The 27,503-nt window shown below is 43.6% G+C and overlaps 1 protein-coding gene and 2 long non-coding RNA genes across 16 annotated transcripts; 1 reads left to right on the top strand and 2 right to left on the bottom strand.

The window, feature by feature from the left end:
• Positions 1-10,553: 10,553 nt before the first annotated feature.
• LOC141030473 (uncharacterized) lies at positions 10,554-18,868 on the bottom strand. 14 transcript variants are annotated; one of them, XR_012192583.1, is made up of 11 exons: positions 18,237-18,868; positions 17,891-18,133; positions 16,915-17,062; positions 15,960-16,107; positions 15,009-15,156; positions 14,058-14,205; positions 13,103-13,250; positions 12,593-12,761; positions 12,384-12,492; positions 12,280-12,296; positions 10,756-11,831 (listed from the first exon to the last, which is right to left on the bottom strand). It is a non-coding gene; the product is annotated as an uncharacterized lncRNA (long non-coding RNA). The 14 variants fall into 14 exon arrangements; XR_012192582.1 differs by having other exon boundaries at positions 10,554-11,262; positions 11,710-12,492; XR_012192590.1 differs by having other exon boundaries at positions 10,756-12,486; positions 12,593-12,619; positions 12,703-12,761.
• Positions 18,869-18,878: 10 nt separating this feature from the next.
• Positions 18,879-21,608, top strand: LOC141030474 (uncharacterized). The gene is made up of 2 exons (XR_012192591.1): positions 18,879-20,419; positions 20,820-21,608. It is a non-coding gene; the product is annotated as an uncharacterized lncRNA (long non-coding RNA).
• A 2,679-nt stretch (positions 21,609-24,287) lies between these two features.
• On the bottom strand, positions 24,288-25,356 carry LOC141030471 (uncharacterized). Its single transcript, XM_073506167.1, has 2 exons — positions 25,270-25,356; positions 24,288-24,629 (listed from the first exon to the last, which is right to left on the bottom strand). The coding sequence occupies exons 1-2, from the start codon at positions 25,354-25,356 to the stop codon at positions 24,288-24,290; spliced, it is 429 nt and encodes a 142-aa protein (XP_073362268.1).
• Between the last annotated feature and the right edge of the window lie 2,147 nt (positions 25,357-27,503).

Here is a 27,503-nt window from a genome sequence, read left to right on the forward strand (position 1 = left end):
AACTATGCTAGAGCCCATAATAGCTTGTGGCTGCACACGGAAGTTTCCAGCATGAATAATCTTATGATCCCTTTGAGCCTGGGTGGCGGTCCTTATACAAACAGACAACACTGGGTTCTCCAGGTGCCTCAATCCACCCAGATGTGAGTTTTAGTTGCCACCTTAAGTTGAACCATTAATTAACAATCTCACATCTGTCATGGAAAATTCACTCAAACCCAATCCACGTCTACGAGCATAGCATGGCAATATAATAGCAACGTAGAAGCAACTCCCAAGGGTTTGATAAAAGAACAGGTAATAGGTACTACCTCAACTACTTCCCAAAGTCCCACAATTTAATTAGATCCTAATCATGCAATTGTTTGAGGAATAGATCTAATGCAATAAAACTGGGTATGGAAAGTATGATCAAAGTGTTACTTGCCTTGCTGATGATCCGCGAAACCTAGCGATTCGAAGTAACAAGCGGCACACTCCGGGTACTCTATCACAAACAAACAAGCATACAATCAGTACTCATCTAATGCACAGGTAAAAACTCGAATGAAAGATCCAACCAGAAAGTTCAACTTAAGAACTCCGGTTTGCAAAAAGAATCAATTCGAACGAAGCAACGAAAGTCAAACTGCGAAAGAAACAAGCTTCGTTTACTAATCTGGATCTAGGTCAAATTTTACAGTAACAAAAACTTGTTTGAGTAGGTTAAACGGAAAGAGAATTTCGAGACGAAACTCTAGGCGCTTGAATCGCCTGATTCCGATAAACGAGCGAAAAGTTAAACAGAAACGAAGATTCGATCAGAAATCAAAATCTGAGATAATCACGGAAAAATCCGACGAAAAAGAAAAACGGACGAACGGTTAAAGAACGGACGTTCGTTAATAGAGAAAAACCGACGAACGCGTTCGTTAAAACGAACGAGTCGGTGAACGCTCACAAAATAACAAAACCGAAAAAAACCGATCTAGGGTTTTTTTTAAACGAACGGTTTTTTTAAAACAAAACCGGCAACCGAACGGCGGCGAGGTATACCTCGTCGGGGCGGGCTCCGGCGGGGCATGGCCGGCTCCGGCGAGGGGCGGCGAGGGCGGCGGGGTGCGGGGGTGCTCGGGGGAGGGCGGGGGGCGGCGAACGGCGAGCGGCGGCGGCGGCCTTCGGGCGTCGGGGCACCGGCTCCGGCGGCTCGGGGCGGGGCAGGTGCGGGCGGCGGCGGGGTGAGAAGGAGGGGGGGCGGCGGCTATATATGAGGGGGGGTGCTGGAGGCGTGGGGGAGGGGGCAAGGCACGGCTCCGGCGGAGTCCGAGCCGGGAAAGCGGCGGCGGCGGCGTACTGGGCAAGGAGACGGCGCGGGCGGGCCGGCGCTCGGCTGGGCCTCGGCGCGATCGGGCGGCGCGCATTTTTTTTTAAATACGTTCCACGGAAAAAAATTCGTAGAAAAATAAATAAAAGTCCAAAAAAGATAAAATAAATTTTCCCCGTCTAGTTAGAAAATCTAGAATAGGGTGAACATTTTTTCTTTTGACACAAAAATAATTTTTGAAAACATGCAATAGTTTTAATGCAATTAAAATTGCAAATAAAATCCAAATAAATTCCAATAAATGATTTTAACAGTTTTTCTCCTGTATTTCAATTGTTTTGGAGAAGTCATATTTTCTCCTCTCGTTTATTTTTAAAATGAAATATTTTTCCGGAGAGAAAATAATTAAAACCAAAATCCTCGTTTTATTATTTGAGGGAAAGTCAAATATGAAAACTTGAGAAAATCCCCAACTCTCTCCGAGGGTCCTTGAGTTGCTTAGGATTTATCGAGGATTTGTCAAAATGCAATAAAATATGATATGCAATGACGATCTATGTATAACATACCAAATTGAAAATTTGGGATGTTACATAATGACTTTGTGAATCCATCTGCAACCTGATCTCGTGAATGCACAAAACGGATCTCCAATTGCTTATTAGCTACCCTTTCTCAAACAAAGTGGAAGTCTATCTCAATGTGTTTTGTCCTGGCATGAAAGACTGGATTAGCAAATAGATAAGGAGCACCGAGATTATCACACCATAGACATGGAATTCGAGTGTGCTTCACACCAAGCTCTTTCAACATGAACTAAACCCATATAATCTATGTTGTGGCATTAGCTAGTGCTTTATACTCAACTTCTATACTTGACCTTGACACCATGGCTTCTTTCTTTGCACACTAGGATATCAAGTTTGGCCCAAAGAATATTGCAAAACCACCAGTGGAGCATCTGTCATCTGGACATCCTGCCCAGTTAGAATCAGAAAAAGCACTAACAAGAGTGGAAGAGGATTTGTTGAAGGTAAGACTAAGATTCATAGTATCTTTCACATATCTCACTATGCGTTTTGCAGCAGTCCAATGAATTTTGGTGGGAGCATGAAGAAACGGACATACTTTATTGACAGCAAAATAAATATCAGGCCTTGTTAAAGTTATGTACTGAAGTGCTCCCACTAAACTTCTATATCTGGTACTATCTTCCTCACTCAAGGGTTCTCCCTCAGCAAGTGACAGTTTTTCTGTACTAGATAGTGGTGTTGGTGCATGCTTATATCCTTGCAATCCAACTCTCCTTACCAGATCAGTGACGTACTTTTCCTGAGAGAGATGAAGACTGTCTCCATGGTTTTTAACTTCAACTCCTAGAAAGAAATGTAGTTCTCCCGGATCCTTAAGGGCAAACTCAGCACTCAGATCCTTTAACAAACCTGTCACAGCTTCATCAGATGAACTTGCGACAATGATATCATCAACGTAAATAAGAACAAATATAGTGGTATTTGACTTATTGTAAATGAACAAGGATGTGTCAAATTTTGAAGGAACGAAAACAAGTGTTTGCAGTTTCTGACTTAGTCGTGAGTACCATGTCCTGGGAGCCTGTTTCAGTCCATATAGAGCTCTATCAAGCTTGTATGGTGTTGTTTCCATTAACAGTATCAAATGGAAGCTGGATGAGCCCTAGTTCGAAAGAAAAGAAAAACCTGTGTCTCTTGTTCAGATGTATTGCAGAATGGAGCAACCGATTAACACATTCTGAAAATCCAAGACAATGGGCCGGTATAGATAGAGCATAACTGAATGTGTAATGAACTAGAAAATAATAATGTTGTGGGCAGAGGCAATTTGTTCCACCTAAATCACCTCAGGTTCAAATGCCAAAACTGAAAATACTCCCTGATGAAACTGCAAACGTGAAGATATTCCCTGGCAGGATGTGTGGTGCCAGGTTCTCTCTTCCTTTAGCAGAAACAAAAATATTCCAAGACGGAATGTGAGGTGCCAAGTTTTCCTATTTGGTAACGGGTTCTCAAAAGAGAAAAAAATGTAACAAGAAATTTTCGCACTGGGCTACCACTTCTTTGCATAACCCTCTTGTGTAATTTTAGCGGTACAGTTGTTTTTTCCCCAACCGGACTGGAAATATTCTGTTTATCCAGACCGCGGTGCATCGATCTTGAGCCGGTCGAAACAATCGGTCTTGAAAATAATAATAAGACTAAGCGTGATTGCCTCCGTGGCTGTGGGGATTATAGATGCCCTGTTTTTTCTCAGCCACCATGTTTTCGCGTGCGAGTATTTCCTAGGAAAAACTGTTTAATTTATGTGGTTTCCTGGTGTTTTCCATTTCTTCTTTTACAACGCACAGGCAACTTACATGATGTTTTTAGGAAAACATGTGAATGCCAGGGTGATAGTTTTTTAGATATATATGAACAACATTTTCTGAAAAAAGGTGCAACAACTTGCACGGATACTTTTCTAGAATATGCGTGCCTAAATTGTTGTTGAATGTAGACGGATTGTTTTCACACATCCTCAAGTTTCCAATCCTTGTTGCATGCAGATAAAATAGGAGAATATGGCATTAAAAAGGAAGCAAGAATCTTTATTATTATGTATCCAAATCAATGGAAAACCATTATACATGAGTAATCTCGACAATAAAAACAGAGAAAGGGAGTCACTGGAACAAGCATGTCGTCATAATACAAAAGACGGTCTGTTAACAAAGAGACAAAAATGAAAGAAACCAAAAAATATGGGATGCAACCGCGGCAATTTAATAGTAAATAAATAAAACATCCATAGACACCATAACAGCAGCGACACCGATAGACAAAAGAGCGCGCACTCACACTCACGGGGTCACGGCTTTATCGCTGAGGACTTTGGCACGTTCTAAGTAGGTGGTAGCTTCATTCTTGAGTTTAGTGGCCTGTTCTGGAGAGGCAGTTTTGGCCTCCTTGAGTTTATCGCCAGCCATCTTAACATATTCTCCGGCTCCAGCTTGATACTTGCAAAAGTCAATGCACTTTTGGTTGCACACTTCCATTGCCATTTTTGCCTTGCAGTCCTTGAAACATTTGTCCCAGCAGTCCTCTTGGGCAGTTACTGCTGGTGTTGAGACCGCCACGACCATCACGACGAGGAGGAGAACGGCAACGATTGCATTCCTAGTATTCAGCGCCATTCTTTCTTGAGACTACTTCCACAAGGTACGTATGACGGGTTGAGAAGGAGGTTGTTGATGAGGAGATGATGGTTTCTGGATGGAGTTCTGGCCATTGTCCGGTTAAATAGCATGCTTAGGAGAAAAAAGTGTGGCCGTGAGAGATACATGGACAACCCCACGTTGTAAGTGACATGCTGGGTGCACGGTGGCCATTCCTCCTTATTTTTACCCAACCACAAATTGGTGCCAAGGGATTAGCTAGAAAGCTTTATTTTCGATGGTTCAAGTAAATGTTATGAGGAATGCATGCACGGGGTCATTCCTGATAAAATTTTACTGATCTACTTCTGACATGGCCATGCATCATGGAGGACCATCAGTACTTTTCTTTTGAAAATCATCTGAACTAGAAAGGTTGGACGCGCTTTGTTACGTCGTTCGTGTTGTTGGGTTTCTCAACAAATAATCACTCTGTTTAAACATATAAGGTATATTGCCTTTTTGAAAAGGCAAACCTTTTCAATTTGATTAAATTTATACAAAAATATGTCAAAAACCATAATATCAAATCAGTATTTTTAGATTCATCATGAAATGAATTTCTATACCTTTTTTGTTTAATATTATGGATGTCGATATTTTTTCTTTGAACTTGGTCAAAGATAAATAATTTTGACTTTCTAAAATACTAATACCCCTTATATTTGAAACTGATGGGATATTTAGTTTGGCAGGTGCGGGAGACGATAGTGTGTTTTATTTTTATTTATTTATAACGCGTTGATTTGGTGCGCCTTTCCTGGTGTGATTATGTGTTATACACTAACCAAGCTATATTTATGTGGGGAAATTTTTGTGTCGATGGCTGCATATATACTATATTAGTGCTACAATATCACATGATGAGGCTTCTTTTTTCCAGGTGGTGGGAAGGTGCACCGGATTATTATGTTGTTATAAGCCGGTTGCTGGTGATTGACTTGAAAAATCATTGGCCCAGTTAAAATCGTAAACCAAATACAAAATTGAATACCTGAATGAAAGAGCTTCAAAATCAGGGAACATAGTGAACTAAAAGAATTGAATGGGGTAGCTTGAAAAATTGTTGACCAGGTCAAAACTGGATGACCCAAATCTAAATTGAATACCTCAATTAATTATGGGCCTTCAAAAATTAAGAAGCATAGTGTATAGAATAAAAGAATTGGATGAGAGAGCTTTGAGAAATTGTTGACTCGGTCAAAATTGGATGACGGAACAATGCACTCTAGCAGCTAGTTTTGCTTCCGGGAGCTGTGAAAGACTTAGAGCATCTCTATTAGACCCCGTATAACGCCGACACACAAAACACGTTTACAGATCATCGAAAAAGGCGCGGGCGGGCGCAGAGTCAGACCCCGCAAAACCGAACTGTAAAAAGGAATATTCGCTGATATTCCATTTTACAGTTCCGCTATGCGGTGTCTTACTCTGTGCCCAACCGCGCCGGCTTACAAAGTCGTTTGCGGTTTTATCTGAATTTGACACATATGCACATATTCAGAATTGCTAATTTGCAATATAAGGAAAAATGTCAATTTGACGATACAACAATTATCCAAATTACAATAATTATTCAAATCACCGAAGCAAACTGAATAATTCAATACAAAACTTGTCCCGAATACAAATCACAAATGAATTAAATGAAACTGAATGGAAAAATGGAATGTGTTACTGGCCAGCCCTTTGCCAATGGTACTCAATGAGATCCTCCTAAAGCTAAAAGTGGGTGTTTGCATGTTCAATCTCCTTGTAGGTCTGAAGAAAAGCTCTAGTGCGGTTAGGGTCTCTAACTGGTTTGACACGGCTACCCACATTGTAGTAGAAGAACTCCAAGTTCATGCCTATCTCATCTTCGATTATCATATTGTGAAGAATAACACAACATGTCATGATGTTTTTCAAGGTTCGCTTGTCCCAAAAATGAGCAGGACCACAAACAATGGCAAAACTAGATTGCAAAACCCTGAATGCTCTTTCAATGTCTTTTCGGGTTGCCTCTTGTACCCTTGTGAATTCACATTATTTACTAGTTTGGGCCTCTCTGATGCTCTTGACAAATGTGCACCAAAGAGGGTATATACCATCTCTAAGATAGTACCCCTTTGTGTATTCATGCCCATGGATAGTGTAGTTGCAAACAGGAGCATCACCACGAGCAAGCCTAGCAAACAAATGAGACCGTTACAACACATTGATATCATTGAGAGTACCCGGCATAACAAAAAAGCAATGCGAAATTCTAAATCCTCGGATGCTACGGCCTCTAGCACAATTGTTGCATCACGAGACTTGTCACAATACATTCCCTGGCATGCCTTTGGGCAATTTTTACATGTCCAATGCATATAATCTATGCTACCTAGCATACCAGGCCAACCTCTTCTATCATTAGCTGCCATCAATTTTTTTGTGTCTTCCTCGTTGGGTGCCCGAAGATATTCAGGACCAAAGACACGGATGATCACTTTGGCTAACCTACGCACTGACTCAATTGTAGCATCTTCACCAATGCGAAGGTACTCATCGGCATAGTCAGCCGGAATGCCGTATGCAATTACCCGCATAGCTGCCGAGATTTTTGATATGCACTAAATCCCTTCAAGCCCGCAGCTGTTGACACACGAACACGTCACGTATACCCTCTACGCCGGGGGTGATGCACCACAACTCACGTCGAAGGAGACCCGACCGACAGCGCGATACGCAGGACAGTCGGTGGGCGCTTTTGAAGACCCGAAACGCCACACGCCCGGGAGGGACCCCGTCAGGGAGTGCGGCGGCTATGGGCTGCCCTAGGTCGATTCGCTCGCCCCTAGAGCCTCATGGATCGCTGCCCTCCAATGCGAAGAATGAACGAAGAACGAGAAAGAAAGATACAAGGGTAGGCGATAAAGATAGATGAACACAAAAGTGTAATAGATTGATTGGTTTGATTGGTGTTGTTCAATCGACCATCACCCCAACATATATAAGAGGCGGCTGGACTTCCCGTACAAGTAAAGGATTCATCTAGGCTTTCCTTACAAAAAATTACATCAATTCACGCCCTAGAGCCCTAGTTCTATTCCAACTCGGATTCAGTCTGAATCTGGCCCAACTTCTGTCTTCCTCCTTGCGCGGTCCGTCGAGCTTGCATATGATCTCCGATCAAGACGACCCAAATATCAAACTTGTGCGCCTTGACGATACGAACAACTCTCATGTTGATCACTTTTTCAAATAAGGCCATCTTGAATACTTTTCGAGGTCATCTTTACCTTCCAGTCGGACTCGGTCTTGCAGCAGACTGGATTGTCCGAGTCTCGTAGTGAATTTGCAGGCCATATAGTATCTCTGATGATGATGACTCCAAAACCAAAGTTTACCGTTTTGACAATATGCACAACTTCCGTATTGAACACTTCTCCATCCGAGGTAATCTTGATAAACTTTCGGGCACATGTTCAGTTTCACTCGGATTCGAGCTCATCCACTCGGATATTGGAGTCATTCACTCGGATCGTCCGACTGGACTTTTTCACTCGGATGTTAGGATCTTTCACTCGGATGGCAAAATTTTCACTCGGAAGACAATCTTTCACTCGGATGACTATATTTTCACTCGGAAAGCAATATCTTACTCAATCGGCAAGCTTTCATCCCAATGGTAATCTTTTCACTCGGATAACAATATTTTCACTCGGATGAAAATAAGTTCACCCAGATGGCAAACTTTCACTCGATCGGTAAGTTTTCTCTCGGAATTCCCGACTGAAAACATAGCCTGATCTTGATTTGTCTCTCCAGGTCTCATACGACCTCGAATTGAGACGTATTATATATGAACATCGATCGTCTCGACGAGACGAAACTTTCCCGTGTTGAAGGTTTTTCGATTCAAGGCCATCTTGAGGGCCTAATTGCTCGCGCGACCCATCAGACAGGGTGTCTGGTACTTCGCGCCATATTTTCGTTTAGGTTCGGTCTGTAGTGTATTGTCTCTAACTTTTGCATATGAATTAGGATTGAGATAATTTATATATCAAAATCGATTGCCTCGACAAGACGAAGACAATTCCTTTAGAGTGCTCCTTCATCCGAGGCCGTCTTGAAAGTGTGATCGGCCGAAAACCACTCAGAACACTGAATCCTGCCACTCGGAGTACAATTTCGGTCCCTAAGATAAGGTCGGATGACGATAACCGAAACATCAAAGTTGTTCCACTCGGCGACGTGAAACTTTTCACGCTGAAAACCCTTTCACTCGAGGTCATCTTATTTGCCTTTTATGTCATGCCAAAATGTGGTGTCAACAGCAGCATTTCTTCTTTGAGTAAAATACCGACAATTGGCCTCGCAAGCTTGCACAATTTTCACAAAGAGGGTGCGGCGGATATGTTGGACTGTCCGTGAAGTAGTCTTGCATCAATATCTCATTTTTGAGATGGCGATTTTGAGGAATGCAAAGACGTCCGAAGGTCGATCATCGCCGCCTCTTTCGGTTCTCATCTTCGTGCTCCTTGACGGCAAGGGCCATCACCAACATCTGCTGGCAGTAGTTGACAAGCAGCGTCTCAACATCCGAGTCGTCTGAATCGGATAAATCGTCTAGTAAAAACTTCTCGCACGGGCTCAATTCCATCTAAATTCACAAACACGCCTGCCGCGTTAATTAACAATGCATACCGATCGGCACTAGCACAAGTACATACACACCGGCTGCTCGGGGCGGTGGCTCTCCGGCAGGGGATGCGGAGGCGGCGGCGACGACTAAGGGTGGCTCGTGGGCGGCGGATCCCGGGTGGCGACGGCGGTTAGGGGCGACTCGGATCGGCGGATCCGGGGAGCCGGGGCAGCGGCTCGGCGGAAGAGGGTAGGGGCGCCCCCGTGGCCCGCTTGCGTCCGCAGGTTTGGCCGGAATCACCGTCGGCGGACGGGCGGAACCAATGGCGAGCGGCGGCGGAAAGGGGTGGGGAAAGAGCGCGGGCTGAAATGTCCCTCCCGCCAACCGCTTTTCTGGGATACGGGGCACCGTAGGGGCGGGGCAGAAACCTGCGTTTCACGGGTTGAGGACGGGATTTTGCCGCGCCCCTCAAAAAACATACGGGTCGAACGTGTTTGCTGGGTCTGGTGGGGCGGGATTTTCCGCGCCGACCTGTATTTTGGCGGTTATTTTATGGGTCGCGGCTTTATACGGGGTCTGCTAAAAATGTTGTTAGGACTTGGCCTTGGCGTCCGTTCTCATCCTCGGACCCCGGCATTTGGCTCCTTGCGCCCAGAATAAGGTCGGTCGTTCCAAAACGGGACAGCGTTGTGTGCGAGAAATAGCGACACATTTTATCCACAAGCAGGGTGAACCCCGGATACACTGCTTGTACGGCAGGAAGAATGAGCCGGTGCACAAGGCCTTCCGCGGGATGAGCCCGAATATAATACACTTGCGCAATCGGAATGAGCCGGTGCACAAGGCTTTTGTGAGTATTACTAGGACATATGCTCGTGCGTTGCACCTGGAGAAACAAATTCTCGCATGTAACCATGTAATATTTGAATGCACTTACATGAGAGGCATGGTACTCCTGGTTGTAACTCCTCAACCATTGAGGAAGCCTGGGCATGTGACCACCTAGACGTCGAACCGAACTGCACCATGTATGCAAGAACCCTCAATTTTCACCATATGAGACTCTTCAATAAACAGTTATACTATTCATATGGTCCATCCCTAGTCCCTCATATTCTCACTCGATTTTGATTTATATTGTTGTTGACTTGTTTCATGGTGGGAGGGCGGGTCCTGCATGTATGTATGCAACTCGAGGCCCAGTGTTCTTGTCCCTCGTACTCCCGCATGCCTCCATAGGGCTAATCTTTTTTGTTAGTTATTATCTCGGAACACAAAAGCCATAACTTCTTATAGCATGTTAAATATCTTCGCTTAGTAGTAGCTTTGACCAAATCACCATAAGATGTGAGTGCGGATTAGCATTTATTTCAAGTACCATTATGCTGGCCTCTCAAGATATGGTTTATTCGGATTTCAGTTCCAGAATTCAACAAAAAAAAACTATCGTAAATCCCAATGTTATCCCTAAAAAATCCAGTCTTCTGAAAACATATATAAGAAAGGCTATGCATCTAGGAACATGCAAATCCCCTTCTGAATAATCATTAGAGCACTAAAATGTTAGCAGAAAGATATAAGTTTAGCTTAACTGAAAACGGATCACTAAGTAGGTTTATGCTTCCAAGCACAGAGAGAAGGACTTGATCAGCAATGGCAAAAGCCAATATTTACTACATAGTAAGTAACCTTATATAGTTAAACTGTACACTAAGATGTAGAAACTTAACTCTACAGTCTCCGGTGCAGGCTACAAAAAACTTAAAATCCCTATGTTCTCTTGGTGAAGAGGTTCTACTTCGGTTGCAATTTCTTTTCTGAACTCCTGCTCGACTTCAGTAAGTCACAAAAGTTCCGTTTGCGTCCCGCTGCTACACTTACCACAGATCTCTTTACTAATTGACCACTATATCCTTAGCTCAGTCCATTATTGTTTTCTGCTGCTCAATAGATGCCCTTTGTCCCTTTGTAACCTTGAATCAAGTTGTGTAGTTCCCTACTTCCACCTTTCTTTGAATTTTCAGCTGTCTGGTATTTGGTCCCTTTCTTCTATAGCTTTTGTTAATCAAGTCAGGAGCAGAACTTAATTATCTCTACTCTCATATGTAACTCCGACTCCAGCTTACCAGTTTAGAAAAAGCAAGTCAGCACAACTCAGTTATATGTACTCTCATATGTAATTGTCAGGAACACTTCGGTTAGAAAAGCAATAAATCTTACATATTTGTTTGGTAATGGAAAAGTCATGTTTTTTTGACTAAAAACTTATAACAAACAAAAGAAAGAAAGTTTTCACAATAGATCTCTAGCTTCGTGGTATTTGTAAACATTCGACAGAGTACCATTGTAGAATTTAGCATTGCTATTCCTTAAAACAGAAAATCTCAACCTTTAGAAATGACAGCCTGCCTTTCCTCCTGTCAGCATCATGTCGATTAATTCACAGTAAAGAAAGTTATGCCCATGTATATCCTGGGAATCTTGTGATGGTGCAACAATTATGTATATATATATTAGGCACATGGTAGATTACTCTTGGTAAGCAATGATGGCAGGAAAAAACTGTACTCTTTAATTTTGAAGCGGAATGTTGCCCATCTGGATCCAGTGAGTGATGCGCCATAGAGAGGGCACTTCTAGTGCTTCAGGAGTAGTTTTTCAGCGTCAGCAGCAATGATTAGGAATATTACCTGCATTGCAGAAGAATTAACAAAGCGAATGCAAGTTCATATATCTAAAAAAAGATCAGTATGTTATGGAGACTCGAAAATAACATTTCTCCATATGTGTGATTTGTTAGAGTACAGTGTTATAATTGTTTCTTAATGAAACACATTCTAGAACTCTGAAAACTTATGTGCCTTCTTTCACAATGAACTGGAAAATAACATTTCTCTATATGTGTTGGTTCGCTTGTCATGATTGTCGTCTCATTCAGCTAGCTGACTACTCATTCCTTTCGTAAGAGCAAATTAATTGTACACCCTTTGGTTCAAGTATAAACAAAATAATAGTCTGTTTTTTATTGTTAATACATATGCAAACCCATGGAAGCATAACTGAACACATAATAAAAGGGTATAAGGTTGAAAATAACCCATAATTTGATTAATATACAGAGACTGGAAACTGAATTACTCTGAATAACAGAACATCTGCAAGTAAGAACTGAAGATCTCGATCAGTTTCGGGTTCCAAGCACACAGAATTAAATATGTCAGATCTGGTGAAAGGAAACCGACCATCATGAAGAAATGCATCAGGTATATCAGCAGTCCATGAATGTAATGTGTATCAGGTCCTATCTTTTTTTGAAGTGACGCTGGTTCCTAAATGATCTGGACACTGTATCTGAGATATATTAAATTATATATGAGTACAATTTATCTGATTGCTAAGCATGTATCAACAGGGCGATGAATAGAGAAAGGGATTTAAGAAACAGAGTTACCTGTCTGCTGAATAGTGGGCATTTGACCTACAGGCAAACAACGCAAACATTGAGGAGGTTAACAGGGGCACCACGAGTTGTTCACAGCCTCGCTGATGGAGGCGACTTACTTATTTTCTTCAGATTTATTTCCATCGATACGCCTCCTCAATCATCATGGTACATACATCTATTAGAATAAATTTGAAACAAGATTGTAGCATGATCAAAACTTGGACGCTAAGGAGATGCAAGCATACAGAAAAAAGATCAAGGAGGACTGAATCTCAATCAGAGCATGATCAGAACTTGGACAACCGATTTCTTTGTTTTGAAAGCAAACATATAATGGATGAACTATGAGAACTAAACAGAACTCTTTTGCATCAGATTGTAGTTAAACAAAATAATTATAGATGATTTGCTATTACACCCAACTAATAAAATGAAAAAGGAGGGGTCTACAGGAAAGGGAAATTTAATGTGTCAACAGAAACTCAAACTAAAGGCTGCACGAAAGATGAACCATACCTCTGAAAATTCTTCAACCACACCAGGCAGGAAGCAGCCCACCAAACAATGAAGGCGTTCACCACACCAGCGACAATTATTCATTGGAACACTAAGCGGCTTCCAAGAAGATATATTAAAGTGTCTATCATGTAGCCCAACCAATTGCCTGCAGAGTTTGACTCTATAAGTATCCAAGAACAATATCAATAAATCTCAAGAAATTTTGTCAAGGATATAACCAGGTAGGGTTGTTCTCATAAATAATCCAAACCGGCAAACTATGAGTTGAAGATGCAGATCTCAGTTTCCCTAAATGACCGAGATGGATCTGTAGCGCCAACATCAAAGAAGAGGTACAACTAACCATATAGATTTGAGAATACAGTACTTGTCCAGGATAAATGGGAGCTAACTATCTAGTACCAAGCCTGAACCAATGTGACGCTTACCAGGTTTCTTGATCGTCCAATTTAAGGGAGCAAAAAAAAGAACAAATTCTACGTGAAAACTCTATTAATGTCTTCAGGTAAATGCTTCTTCGTGTATCATATATGGCAGTTTGATAGAAAAAATAAGAAAACAATAGAGCAAATTAAAATATAATTATGTTTATCAAAAAGTCATAAGATAATCGATCCATATAAATTTAAAACAAGATTGTAGCATGATCAGAACTTGGACGCTAAGGAGATGCAAGCATACAGAAAAAAGATCAAGGAGGACTGAATCTCAATAAGAGCATGATCAGAACTTCGACAGCCGATTTCTTTGTTTTGAAAGCAAACATATAATGGATGAACTATGAGAACTAAACTGAACTCTTTTGCATCAGATTGTAGTTAAACAAAATAATTATAGATGATTTGCTATTACACCCAACTAATAAAATGAAAAAGGAGGGGTCTACAGGAAAGGGAAATTTAATGTGTCAACAGAAACTCAAACTAAAGGCTGCACGAAAGATGAACAATACCTCTGAAAATTCTTCAACCACACCAGGCAGGAAGCAGCCCACCAAACAATGAAGGCGTTCACCACACCAGCGACAATTATTCATTGGAACACTAAGCGGCTTCCAAGAAGATATATTAAAGTGTCTATCATGTAGCCCAACCAATTGCCTGCAGAGTTTGACTCTATAAGTATCCAAGAACAATATCAATAAATCTCAAGAAATTTTGTCAAGGATATAAACAGGTAGGATTGTTCTCATAAATAATCCAAACTGGCAAACTATGAGTTGAAGATGCAGATTTCAGTTTCCCTAAATGACCGAGATGGATCTGTAGTGCCAACATCAAAGAAGAGGTACAACTAACCATATAGATTTGAGAATACAGTACTTGTCCAGGATAAATGGGAGCTAACTATCTAGCACCAAGCCTGAACCAACGTGACGCTTATCAGGTTTCTTGATCGTCTAATTTAAGGGAGCAAAAAAAGAACCAATTCTACGTTAAAACTCTATTAATGTCTTCAGGTAAATGCTTCTTCGTGTCTCATATATGGCAGTTTGATAGAAAAAATAAGAAAAGAATAGAGAAAATGAAAATATAATTATGTTTATCAAAAAGTCATAAGATAATTGATCCATATAAATTTGAAACAAGATTGTAGCATGATCAGAACTTGGACGCTAAGGAGATGCAAGCATACAGAAAAAAGATCAAGGACTGAATCTCAATCAGAGCATGATCAGAACTTGGACAGCCGATTTCATTGTTTTGAAAGCAAACATATAATGGATGAACTATGAGAACTAAACAGAACTCTTTTGCATCAGATTGTAGTTAAACAAAATAATTATAGATGATTTGCTATTACACCCAACTAATAAAATGAAAAAGGAGGGGTCTACAGGAAAGGGAAATTTAATGTGTCAACAGAAACTCAAACTAAAGGCTGCACGAAAGATGAACCATACCTCTGAAAATTCTTCAACCACACCAGGCAGGAAGCAACCCACCAAACAATGAAGGCGTTCACCACACCAGCGACAATTATTCATTGGAACACTAAGCGGCTTCCAAGAAGATATATTAAAGTGTCTATCATGTAGCCCAACCAATTGCCTGCAGAGTTTGACTCTATAAGTATCCAAGAACAATATCAATAAATCTCAAGAAATTTTGTCAAGGATATAACCAGGTAGGATTGTTCTCATAAATAATCCAAACTGGCAAACTATGAGTTGAAGATGCAGATTTCAGTTTCCCTAAATGACCGAGATGGATCTGTAGCGCCAACATCAAAGAAGAGGTACAACTAACCATATAGATTTGAGAATACAGTACTTGTCCAGGATAAATGGGAGCTAACTATCTAGCACCAAGCCTGAACCAACGTGACGCTTATCAGGTTTCTTGATCGTCTAATTTAAGGGAGCAAAAAAAGAACCAATTCTACGTTAAAACTCTATTAATGTCTTCAGGTAAATGCTTCTTCGTGTCTCATATATGGCAGTTTGATAGAAAAAATAAGAAAACAATAGAGAAAATTAAAATATAATTATGTTTATCAAAAAGTCATAAGATAATCGATCCATATAAATTTGAAACAAGATTGTAGCATGATCAGAACTTGGACGCTAAGGAGATGCAAGCATACAGAAAAAAGATCAAGGACTGAATCTCAATCAGAGCATGATCAGAACTTGGACAGCCCATTTCTTTGTTTTGAAAGCAAACATATAATGGATGAACTATGAGAACTAAACAGAACTCTTTTGCATCATATTGTAGTTAAACAAAATAATTATAGATGATTTGCTATTACACTCAACTAATAAAATGAAAAAGGAGGGGTCTACAGGAAAGGGAAATTTAATGTGTCAACAGAAACTCAAACTAAAGGCTGCACGAAAGATGAACCATACCTCTGAAAATTCTTCAACCACACCAGGCAGGAAGCAGCCCACCAAACAATGAAGGCGTTCACCACACCAGCGACAATTATTCATTGGAACACTAAGCGGCTTCCAAGAAGATATATTAAAGTGTCTATCATGTAGCCCAACCAATTGCCTGCAGAGTTTGACTCTATAAGTATCCAAGAACAATATCAATAAATCTCAAGAAATTTTGTCAAGGATATAACCAGGTAGGATTGTTCTCATAAATAATCCAAACCGGCAAACTATGAGTTGAAGATGCAGATCTCAGTTTCCCTAAATGACCGAGATGGATCTGTAGCGCCAACATCAAAGAAGAGGTACAACTAACCATATAGATTTGAGAATACAGTACTTGTCCAGGATAAATGGGAGCTAACTATCTAGTACCAAGCCTGAACCAACGTGACGCTTACCAGGTTTCTTGATCGTCCAATTTAAGGGAGCAAAAAAAAGAACAAATTCTACGTGAAAACTCTATTAATGTCTCCAGGTAAATGCTTCTTCGTGTATCATATATGGCAGTTTGATAGAAAAAATAAGAAAACAATAGAGCACATTAAAATATAATTATGTTTGTCAAAAAGTCATAAGATAATCGATCCATATAAATTTAAAACAAGATTGTAGCATGATCAGAACTTGGATGCTAAGGAGATGCAAGCATATAGAAAAAAGATCAAGGAGGACTGAATCTCAATAAGAGCATGATCAGAACTTGGACAGCCGATTTCTTTGTTTTGAAAGCAAACATATAATGGATGAACTATGAGAACTAAACAGAACTCTTTTGCATCAGATTGTAGTTAAACAAAATAATTATAGATGATTTGCTATTACACCCAACTAATAAAACGAAAAAGGAGGGGTCTACAGGAAAGGGAAATTTAATGTGTCAACAGAAACTCAAACTAAAGGCTGCACGAAAGATGAACCATACCTCTGAAAATTCTTCAACCACACCAGGCAGGAAGCAGCCCACCAAACAATGAAGGCGTTCACCACACCAGCGACAATTATTCATTGGAACACTAAGCGGCTTCCAAGAAGATATATTAAAGTGTCTATCATGTAGCCCAACCAATTGCCTGCAGAGTTTGACTCTATAAGTATCCAAGAACAATATCAATAAATCTCAAGAAATTTTGTCAAGGATATAACCAGGTAGGATTGTTCTCATAAATAATCCAAACTGGCAAACTATGAGTTGAAGATGCAGATTTCAGTTTCCCTAAATGACCGAGATGGATCTGTAGCGCCAACATCAAAGAAGAGGTACAACTAACCATATAGATTTGAGAATACAGTAGTTGTCCAGGATAAATGGGAGCTAACTATCTAGCACCAAGCCTGAACCAACGTGACGCTTATCCAGTTTCTTGATCGTCTAATTTAAGGGAGCAAAAAAAAAAGAACAAATTCTACATGAAAACTCTATTAATGTCTTCAGGTAAATGCTTCTTCGTGTATCATATATGGCAGTTTGATAGAAAAAATAAGAAAACAATAGAGCAAATTAAAATATAATTATGTTTATCAAAAAGTCATAAGATAATCGATAAACTATAACTGGTGTAAAGCTCATCACCAATGTGAAGTATTAACAGGCAATAGCAGCCTTATTATATTGGAAAGAAAGGAAAGTGTGAGACCCTGAGTTGTTTTATTTAACTACATAAGAAAAGCTACAGGTAGGCCTGGCATTCTTGTAGGCGCCACTAATTGTGAGGATACATGTGTAGAGTCACACAATTGAAACAATGAAAGAACAGAAAACTGGCCAAAGACACCCTTTCCAGAATGCAACACATGAGGAAAATATTGTCCACGAAACAAATATGAGCTTCCTCTGATTCTATCCAGTAAAACACCGTCGTTAGTGAGATTAAAAAAGGCATGAGTAGCACAACACACACCTGTTTATTGCGAGTCCATAAGGCAAGCAAGATTTTCTCTTCCTCCTTCTTGTCTCCTTCCTCATCCTCCCTGTCTCCTCCTACTCCTGCTGGCCAAGACAACAAATCCAAGCATCAAAGTTGGAAACTAAAAGGAAAGCAGACAGCAGGGAGATGCCAGCATGAGAACCAAATCGAAAAAGAATATCTCCTCCTCCTGCTAGTCTCCTTCCTCCTCATCCGTGGCCCCTTCCGCTCCTCCTGCTGGACAAAACAACAAACCAAAGCATCGAAGTTAGAAACTGAAAAAAGAGAGACGGTAGGGAACATACCACCAAAAGAACCAAATCAAACCACCGTACTATACCATTGTGGGAGAGATTGTAGGAGGAGGAGCAACGAGGGAGACCTTGCCGGGGACGGATTCCTGGCGACAACGGTGGAGTTGACTCGCGGCGGCGATGGAGGAGCAAATCCAGTCGGCGACGGCGGCGTGGCACCCTCGATCAAATCCGCGAGCGACGCATCCTCACCTCCGCCCTGCAGCTCCCATGACGGCACCGTCGGGCTGGGAAGCCTTCCTGACCATCCCTGCCGTCGGGCGACCTGCGCGTGAGCGATGGGAAGGCGAGGAGGAGGAAGAGGCGAGGCGGTGGAGGAGTAGCAGTCGGCGGCGGGGCCGGCAGCATCGACGCCAGCAGCAGCGCCAGCACCGGCGGCCATCTCTCTGTCTTTGTCTTCTCCTCTCCTCTAGAGCTGCAGCTGGAGGTGAGAGCCGAGGCGGGAGGAGAGAGCCGAGGCGGCAGGAGGGGTGGTGCGACGCACGGGAGGCCAACGGCGAGGGACCGGCGACGAGTGCCTCCATGGCTCGAGGACCCGACCTCGCCGGATCCCAGGGTGGACGAGATGCGGGAGGGGAGGAGGGGGTGCGACTGACGCGGGAGGATGGAGGAGGAAGCGAGCGTGGAGGCGGCGGAAAGAGGAGAGTGGCGGGCGGCTAGGTCTTCTCCACAGGCAGCTGGCTTTTATACATTTGTACGTGAAATTACCAAGATGCCCTCGGCGGGGGAAAATTACTAAGATGCCCTCGGCGGGGAATGAAAATTACAGGCGGTGGCAGCAGCGATTTAAAGGCGACGTGGCTAGCTTCGTTGTGACTACCACTTCTTCAGGGTTTATATGTTCAATTGGCTGTAGTTGTGGTTTCAGAAGTAGTAGCATGCTAGCAGTCATCATATATTGCCTAAGTTGCACTTGTGTTGGGTACATCAAGATGAAGATCAAGAGAAAAGCATGATGCATGCTAATTCTGATGTGGAAATGGATGATGCCAAGCCTCTGAAGGACTTGGTTTTTTATTTGGTTCCTTAGTCGGGGCCTCATGAGGTCCCTTTTCTTGAGTCAAACTGAAGCACTCATGTTAGCATGTCTTTGCTTTTGGATTAATAACTGCAATGCATCATCTCACCTGTTTATGCTCCCTTCTATGGGTGAGTCGTACATATTCTCATTAGATGTACCACTGCCTATGATAGTTGTAAACTCAAATAGTAGAGTATATGTATGCATGTTTGGTCAATGTGCTAGTAATAATAGATTTTAATGTTACAACATGTAACCAGCCATATTTACATGATGAGGCCTCATTCGGTTTGGAGGATTTTTATAGAAAAAACATAGGAATAAGGATTTCAGAGAAGAAAAAAGATCCTATAGATGCATTTGGATGCGTACAAGAAATTCATAGGAACACTACTCGTTTTGTGTGTTTTTGGAGAAAACTACACATTCACTTAAAGCTCATTTTACGCGTAGGAACGAACGAGACAAGTCAATTCCTTAGGATGGCAAGTGCCACCCTATCACATTCCTATACTAATCGTAATTCCTACGTTTTAGTTTCCTCCAAATCGAATGAGCCCTGAGTGAGACTGGGGATCAAACATGACAGCCGATTACGCCCAAGTAAGATAAGTCCCTGGTGGACTAGATTAGGATCCACCATCCAGCTTGGCCGAACAAAAGTTACTGTCAAAGCATCCAACTTCGCTTCATTACTGTACCTTAAGGAAGGAAAAAAAGAAAAGAAATACTTTAGACCAATGAGAGGAGAGCACACGGATCGTGTGCTTGTTGCACTGGGCTGTGCGCCGTTGGATCATGTTGGGTCTCCGGAGTAGAACGATTCAGCTTAGCTGCCGGCCGGACACAGTAGCCAGCTAGCTAGGTACTAGTACTAGTAGTGCAATCCTAAGCCAAGCCTAACGCCATCCTCCCCCCCTCTCTCTCTCTCTCTCTCTCTCAGTTTTGTACCCAAGCCGTGACCACTGCACTTGCAAATCTCTCTCTCTCTCTCGGCCCTCCCCTTGTGTCATACGGCCGGCGCATCCTAGCTTAGGTCTCCCTCCTCTCGCAACAACAAGACGAGATCAAAGCTCCTCTTCCCCCAAAAAAGTAAGTAAGATAGTGATCCTTCCTAGCGGGCGGGCGGGCGGGCATGTCATGTGCCTGGCCTGCTTCCAACTTCAAAGAGCTCTCTCTTTAGACCAGGTAAGGTTGGTTCATGGCCTTGTGGTTTGATCGTGGCAACTTGCATGCATGGTAACTTGGTTTGTTCGTCCGTCCGTCCGCGAGACCGTGCCTTTTAGATTATTATTCAGCTTGATGATTTTTTAGATGGACGAGATGACTTTTTAATATTCATGATTTTTTTTATGTTGCCCAACTTTTTAGATTCTTCTTCTTAATATTCATGTAATCACGCCGAAACTACTACTCTATAATTGAGGGGGTTACCTTTGATTTCATGCAACGCACTGAATTACCTTTGATCGATCAATTTAGAGATTTGTTCATCAGGCCTGCCTAGGTAGCTAATGAAAATATGTATGTTTGCACTGGCTAGGCTGGGCTGTGTGGAAACTAACTGGTATCCATTTTTAAATCGTAGCAAGTAATTAAAACTCATTCAAGGTTGGTCACTGCACACACACACAGTCAAAGAAGAAAGTAAGAATGAAGAAGAAGAGCACATATATGTGCATCGTGGAGCCTCAGATTCTGTCTATAAATAGCACGCCCACGCCCGCCCAAACACACAGCTAGCAGAACACACAAGTAAACACCCACTCAGCCAGGCCACACAAACTCGCGCTCTAGCTGTAAGAAGATGGCTGACCGGAAGGTGGTGGTGATGCTCCTCCTGGCTCTTCTGCTCACCAGCCAGCTGGTGATGCTAGCCGAGGCCGGCAATGACGACGTCCTGCCATCCGACGAGCTGAGCCTTGAGGTTCTCGCACTGATGGAGGACATCATCCACTCCAAGCTGTGCCCTGCAGCATGCATCGCTTGCCTGGTGCAGATCGGGAAGGCCTGCCCTCTCAACACGATGATGTTTGCTCCCTGCGTCCTCGGGCAGGTCATGGCGAACGGGTGCTTCAGCAAGGAGTGAAGCCATGAGTGCGGTGCGGGTGTGTATGATCTGATGCATGTCTTGTCCATTTCCTTCCTTGTATGTGGTCCGATCCGGTCCAGGCTGCTCTTTTCTCTTGTGTGTGCTGTGCTTTCGAGGACAAGACAGGACCCGATCCTCCTGATTGTTGTGCGTTTTAGTTGCCACTTTCTTGTCTCCACTTAATTAATACCATCCATGATTGTGCCATTTTCTTCTAGTAACCGTGTATGAGATTCATTCTCGTCGGCATGTATGGAGCAATAGACTCTGATTGTCTTGTTGTTATTACTGATGGCTATTTTCAGTTTGGTGATCTTGCCCGTGCCCATCTCGGTCATGGAGTGAAATACTAGAACATTAAACCCCCAACGCAGCTCTAAAATTGTTGATGTTTACATCATGTAAACAACCATCAGAAACAAACAAACAAACACTCGCTTGCATAAATTTATTAGGTAATTAAATACCAAAACATCATAATTAGGTCAGCCTACTCGTGGTTTTCTGTAAAAGTTGACATGAGTCATGACACAATCTTTAAATTTACAGCAAGTCATTCGTGATGTAGTATATATATGTCTCATCAAAAGCCAGAATGTTCAGTGACCTCCACAAATCACGGTGCAGACACCTGCCAAATTTACATCAGTCCAATAATTAATAGTATCACTTTGACCAACAGGTTCACCATTTCACTTTCATCCAGGTCATGCAATGCTAGATCATAAGATGACAGGCGCTTTCAAGTTTCAAATTACCAAGTTTTCTGAGAATGTCGTGCTTTATTTTATTCTATCTATTTTTTCACTTCGACTAACAGGTAACACTGCTACAAAAAGTAACAACTAAGAAGTTTGACATTTCCCCGAGGAACACATACCAACAAAAATAAATTTTGAAATCAATTAGCTGCTAGCTCAGAAGGCTTCAAGGATCTTACATACCACTGACTTGATGGAGATAATCCCATGTTATCCCAAGAATATCGTCCAGGCTCTGAACCACCACTACTGGGTGGCTCAAGAAAGAAACGAAATGAAGAGCATACCATGCTTGGCCCTGACTACAGAAAGCATCCAGCTTCATGAAAATCCAAAATCAGGGCGCCAAGCTATATGGAATATCTTGTTTTAAATAGATGTAAGGTGGCAAAATTATATATGGTTTCAAAATTATATTATGGTTCGTGTTACCTCTACTCCCAAATTAATCACAAGTGCAGTGACATATGTCTGAAAAAATGCAACTCGGGTAGACATACCTGATCCAAAGTGAGATCAACAGTACGTTCAATGTCTGCCCCAGTCAATAAGACTTTGCTTGTGTAGACCTAAATTTATTTTTTACCACTTCTAAAACTGAGAGAACTTAGTCGAACGCAACAAAGTTTATACTTTCCAGCGAAATAGAAACTTTAACCTTTACTGTATCAAAGGGCACACCCGAAAAAGTACTGCGATCACCTGCATGTTAGGGGAAAGCCGCGGTGGTTCCTGGCTATGGAGCACCCATCATTATTAACAGGACAGATATGCTGGAGGGAAAGGACAGCTAATAAGAGAAGTTGTACAAACTAAAATTGATGCAAACAGTTGAATTTGACTAGATGCTCACTTCAAACTTAACACTGGTTCCAGAAGTCCAGTTTGATGTTGTCGTTTCATTAATCTCCACACCAAGCAACAACCGGCTTAGATTTACCGCTCTGCTCCCTGACCGTGTGAAGTTGTCAGCCATAACCATGCATCATAATTTTTTCTGGTGTCATCGAGTGCTGATTGCTCAAATCAGCAGAAAAAAAAGAAAAGGCTTGCTCATGCAGACCTAAATATAAATTTTACCACCTCCAAAATTGAGAGAGGTATAGTATCTCTATTAACAAGTTCTTCCGTAGCGGCACCTGACCCCCGCTTCGCCCTCCTCTGGCGACACGGGGGGAACGTATCCGCCGCCGCCAGGAACCCCCCCCCCCCCCCCCCCCCCCCCCCCCCGCGCCCGCCACCACTGCATCGCCACCGGAGGGCCGGCCGGCGAAGCCGTGCCGCGCCCCGGGATGGTGGCGGCGGCGCGGATCCGTCCCCATGCGCTTCCCCCTCCCCGCCCCGCGGATCCACCAGCCGCCGCCGGGACGCGCCACTCCCCGCCCGCTTCCGCCGCGTTGCCGCCGGTGGGCTGACCGGCGAGGCCGCGCCATGCCCCAGGATGCTGCCGCCGGCCGGATCCGTCCCCCACGCGTCCCCCCCACCCCCGGCCCCACCTTGGCTCTGGCGCGGGCGCTGCTGCACGTCCCTGCCTTACGCCCTCCCCAGTAGCCCTTCCCTCCACCCTCCGTGGCGAGGCCATGCCCTGCTGGTGCGACTGGTCGTGGGTTGGGTGCGGGATCTGCGGCCGGTCGCGGGGGTGTTCATAGTCTGCCTTCCTGCAGGCGGCCCCCTTGTATCCGACAACCTCTCCCTCCCGAGCCATGGTGATGGCTCATGCGCGGAGGCGACGAAGCTACATTGCTAGAAGCAGTCACGAAGTCCCTCAAGACGGGTACTTGCTGGCGCTGCTCCGGCCCCGGCGAACTTGGACCCGCGTCTCTCCGGTGTCCATGGCTGCCGGTGTGCTTTGCCGGGCGGCTCCGGCCTCGAGAACCAAACAGCTACGTCCCTTCCAGCTCGCCTCGCTCCTCGACATCTCGACGGCTATGGCCACGGCAGCTCGGATCTGCGTACCTCCAATCCTAGCTTGCCGGCGTTGCTGTTCGCCGTCGCCCCACCCCCTCGTGGTTTAATTCACAGTCTACCCTACCTTGTACACTTCAAAGCCTTCCCTTTTTGCCATATCCAATGCTCGTGGATCTGGAGGAGGTGCCACCCTCCGACGGCAGGTGCGGCCCGCCAACCCCCCTTCCGACATGGTGGCTCCGATCAGAGTTGGCTTCCTCATCCTCGTTTCCAGATTCGGCGACTATGGGATTGCTCAGCCTCGGGCCAGGGAGAAATCCCTGCTCGGTTTGCCGATGCTGGCAACGGCGGCGTATGCGGATGTCGTTTCCTCCTTGGAGGCGTTGTCAAGGCCCTCGGCTACGCCCCTCTTCAACCTGAGGGGAAACCCTAGGTCCGGTTCCTCCGGACTGGATGGCGACGGTGTCTCGGCATCGTATTCCTTCTTGAAGGCGCCATCTTGCTTGCTCGCGGTGTTCCCGGTCTTGGCTCCGGCGATGTTGGTGACCTTGTTAGTTCGAGTTTGCCGCTCTTTGTTTGGGTTTGGTAGGTTTAGCTGTGTTGTATCTTCTCCTCGGGCTGAGCATCCCTTGTCTTTCTGCTCCGGACACCATGTTCACGCCTGTCTGCGTTCGTGTCATGTGCCTTATCAGTACTTATTCTGCTCTTTCTATCAATGCAATGATACGCAAGCTTTGCGTATTCGCGAAAAAAATTAAAAATTGAGAGGTCGGGCTAGGTCAACCACAAGCAAAAAGGACTTGGTATGCATCAGGCTAGATATCTGAACACTATACATATAGCCATAATGGACTGGTATAACATAGACCAAGCAGAAAACACAAGTGCATCCGTTGGTTTATAACTTCCAAGATAAGCTTCTCCAAAAAAATCTATCAATCTCGTAAGAGGTGCCACAGATAAAAGATCATGATATTCAAAACAGTTATTAATAACTATTTTCACCCTAAGGCATCAGTACAAGCTTGAGTTGAGGGATAAATAAATAAGAATACAAATGAAGTGACTACTGAATTATGGAGCGAGCATAGAAGATCCTTGCAGCTACATAGACGATAAATAAGAGTACAAGATTTTAGTGATGATTTAAATGGACTCTAGATTAATGAGGACCTAAAGTGAATCATAGCAGGCGAAGCCATCTGCAACTCCTTAGTAATCTCCTCCCTCAACATATCCTTCTCCTCGCTGGTCCGCGGATACCGAGAAGGACAAACCTTGATATTGGGATCCAAGTACCCGCAGTCCTCGCACACCTGCCAGTCATGCAGATATATCTCCTTCATGCTCACCGCAATTTCCATGACGCGCCTATCGTATCGCACAAAGTTCTCCTCAGGTTGAAAGTCGAAGATGGTGAGCTTAACCAGACTCTTGTGCTTAAAACGAATAGCGGATGGTCGCCACTCCACGTTTGCTTTCTGACAGTATCACTGTTTCCTTCGAACATCCTTCAAGGCACAATGCTAAGATGTTTTGGTTTTCGAGCCTTTTTGCATTTCTCGGTCAAAAAAGACCGACAAATGGCCGAACGTGTCGCAACTTGCATATGGTGCCAAAAATCATTCAAATCTGACACGAATGCCTACCATGGGCATGCCCACCTATTTTACAAAATTTGGTGTCTTTTGAAGATGTCCAAAATTAGATCATGTTCAACGAATGGTGTTCAGGTATTCGTTGAGGGCACATTTTTTTGCATTTTTCTGGAGTTTTCTGGATCAAAAGAGACCGATAAATGGCCGAACGTGTCACAACTTGCATACGATGTCGGAAATCATTTAAACTTGACATGGATGCCTACTATGGGCATGCCCACATGCTTGCAAAAGTTGGGGTGATTTGAAGGGTGTCCAAACATAGACCATGATCAATGGAGGGTGTTCAGGTGAGAGTACGTTGTTTCCCGATATCTTTGAAATGACCTCAATTTTTTCATGACCTTGTATGACCAATTCAGGGCAACATGACAGGTTGTTTTGGTTTTTTGACAAATTTTGCATTTTTTAGCGTTTTCTCGGTCAAAAAAGGCTGACAAGGGCAGACGTGTCGCAACTTTCATACGGTGTCAAAAATCGTTCAAACCTTGTATGGATGTGGCACCCAAGTTTTTATTTGGATTTTTCAAAAAAAAAAAAATTCAAGAGAACTCTCACTCTCAAATATCTTTCTTTATGGCAAAAATTTTATTTGGATCCACCCAAGATCTGCCTTTGACCTTGGAGGTTCTTGCTTTCTTTAGGACTCAAGACAAAATGGTTTTCATTTGGGAAAATAACTTTTGAAAACCTTTTCTTGAATTTGCACTATGGCTTTTGGAAAACCTTTTGCCACTTCCAACAATTCCTTTTTGCCATGGCCCAAGTGCAAATGATCTCTCCTAACTCCTCCCTCACCTCTGGATCATGATTTACATCAAATCCAGCAAGTTGGACCTCCCCATGTATTTATTTTCCATTCAAATTCTATTCAAATATTTTCTGCCTTCTATTCTACCACTTGGAGATTTACAAAGGAACTCCTCTTTCTGTTTTGATTTTTGGCCCCAAACTTCTTTCCCCTCCTAGTCCTTTGAACCCTCAACCTGGAACCATGAAGATCCACTGGTCTCCAGTTCAAAATTTTCAAACTACATCAGCTGCAAGTTTGGACCAGATTTGCCAAATTTGGTGAAATTCATTCAAAACTTTCTCCAAAAATTCCAAGTAAATTCATGCAGCCCCTGGGTGCTTTGAGTGATCATCTCACCAAGTTACAGCCCCAGCAAAATTCATCTTTTTACCAAAACCTACTGTCGAACACCTGCAATGCATAGTCACTGTCAAGTTTCAGAGATTCAGAGTTTCAGTTCAGTGGCTACTGTCGTTTTCTTCAGAGCATGACATCGATCTCGCCAGTACCCTCGCGTCGCCTTGCTCCTCGTCCTCGCCCTCCCGTTCCTGCACCGCACGAGTGCCTGGCATCTTGCGGGCGTCGGCGACGAGCAGCAGAAGGTGCGCCGCCCCGTGACCGACGCCGGCGGCGGCTTTGCGGACGCCAGCGGGAGACACGGCGCCGCCGACTCCACCCAACACCGCCCAAACCACCGGAGCCCGCCGCGTGGCCGTCCACTCCCCCGAATGCGCTGCCGCTCTCGTCATGAACCCCAGGGCGCGGAGCGCGCTCTCTGCCGCCGTTGAGCTCGTGCGGTCACCTCACCGTGGACAGACGCCGTTACGCCAAGACTAACCACGTTCAGCTGCAAATCAAGTCCAGCAACATCCACTGATGCTTCTCGACCGCTCAAACCTCCTGCCAACCCACTGCTCCGCCGTAATCGCTCGCCGGAGGTTCTCCGTTCACGGCCACCCCGTCGAGCTGCCTATAAATAGCGGCCCCGAGCTTCAACTCGAGCACCCACCAGCCCTACACTTCCCCTAGAGCACGCCTAGCCACTGGAAGAGCCGCGAGA

The sequence above is a fragment of the Aegilops tauschii genome, unplaced genomic scaffold (genome assembly GCF_002575655.3).
Source record: "Aegilops tauschii subsp. strangulata cultivar AL8/78 unplaced genomic scaffold, Aet v6.0 ptg000425l_subseq_1:329548_obj, whole genome shotgun sequence".
Classification (NCBI taxonomy): domain Eukaryota; kingdom Viridiplantae; phylum Streptophyta; class Magnoliopsida; order Poales; family Poaceae; genus Aegilops; species Aegilops tauschii.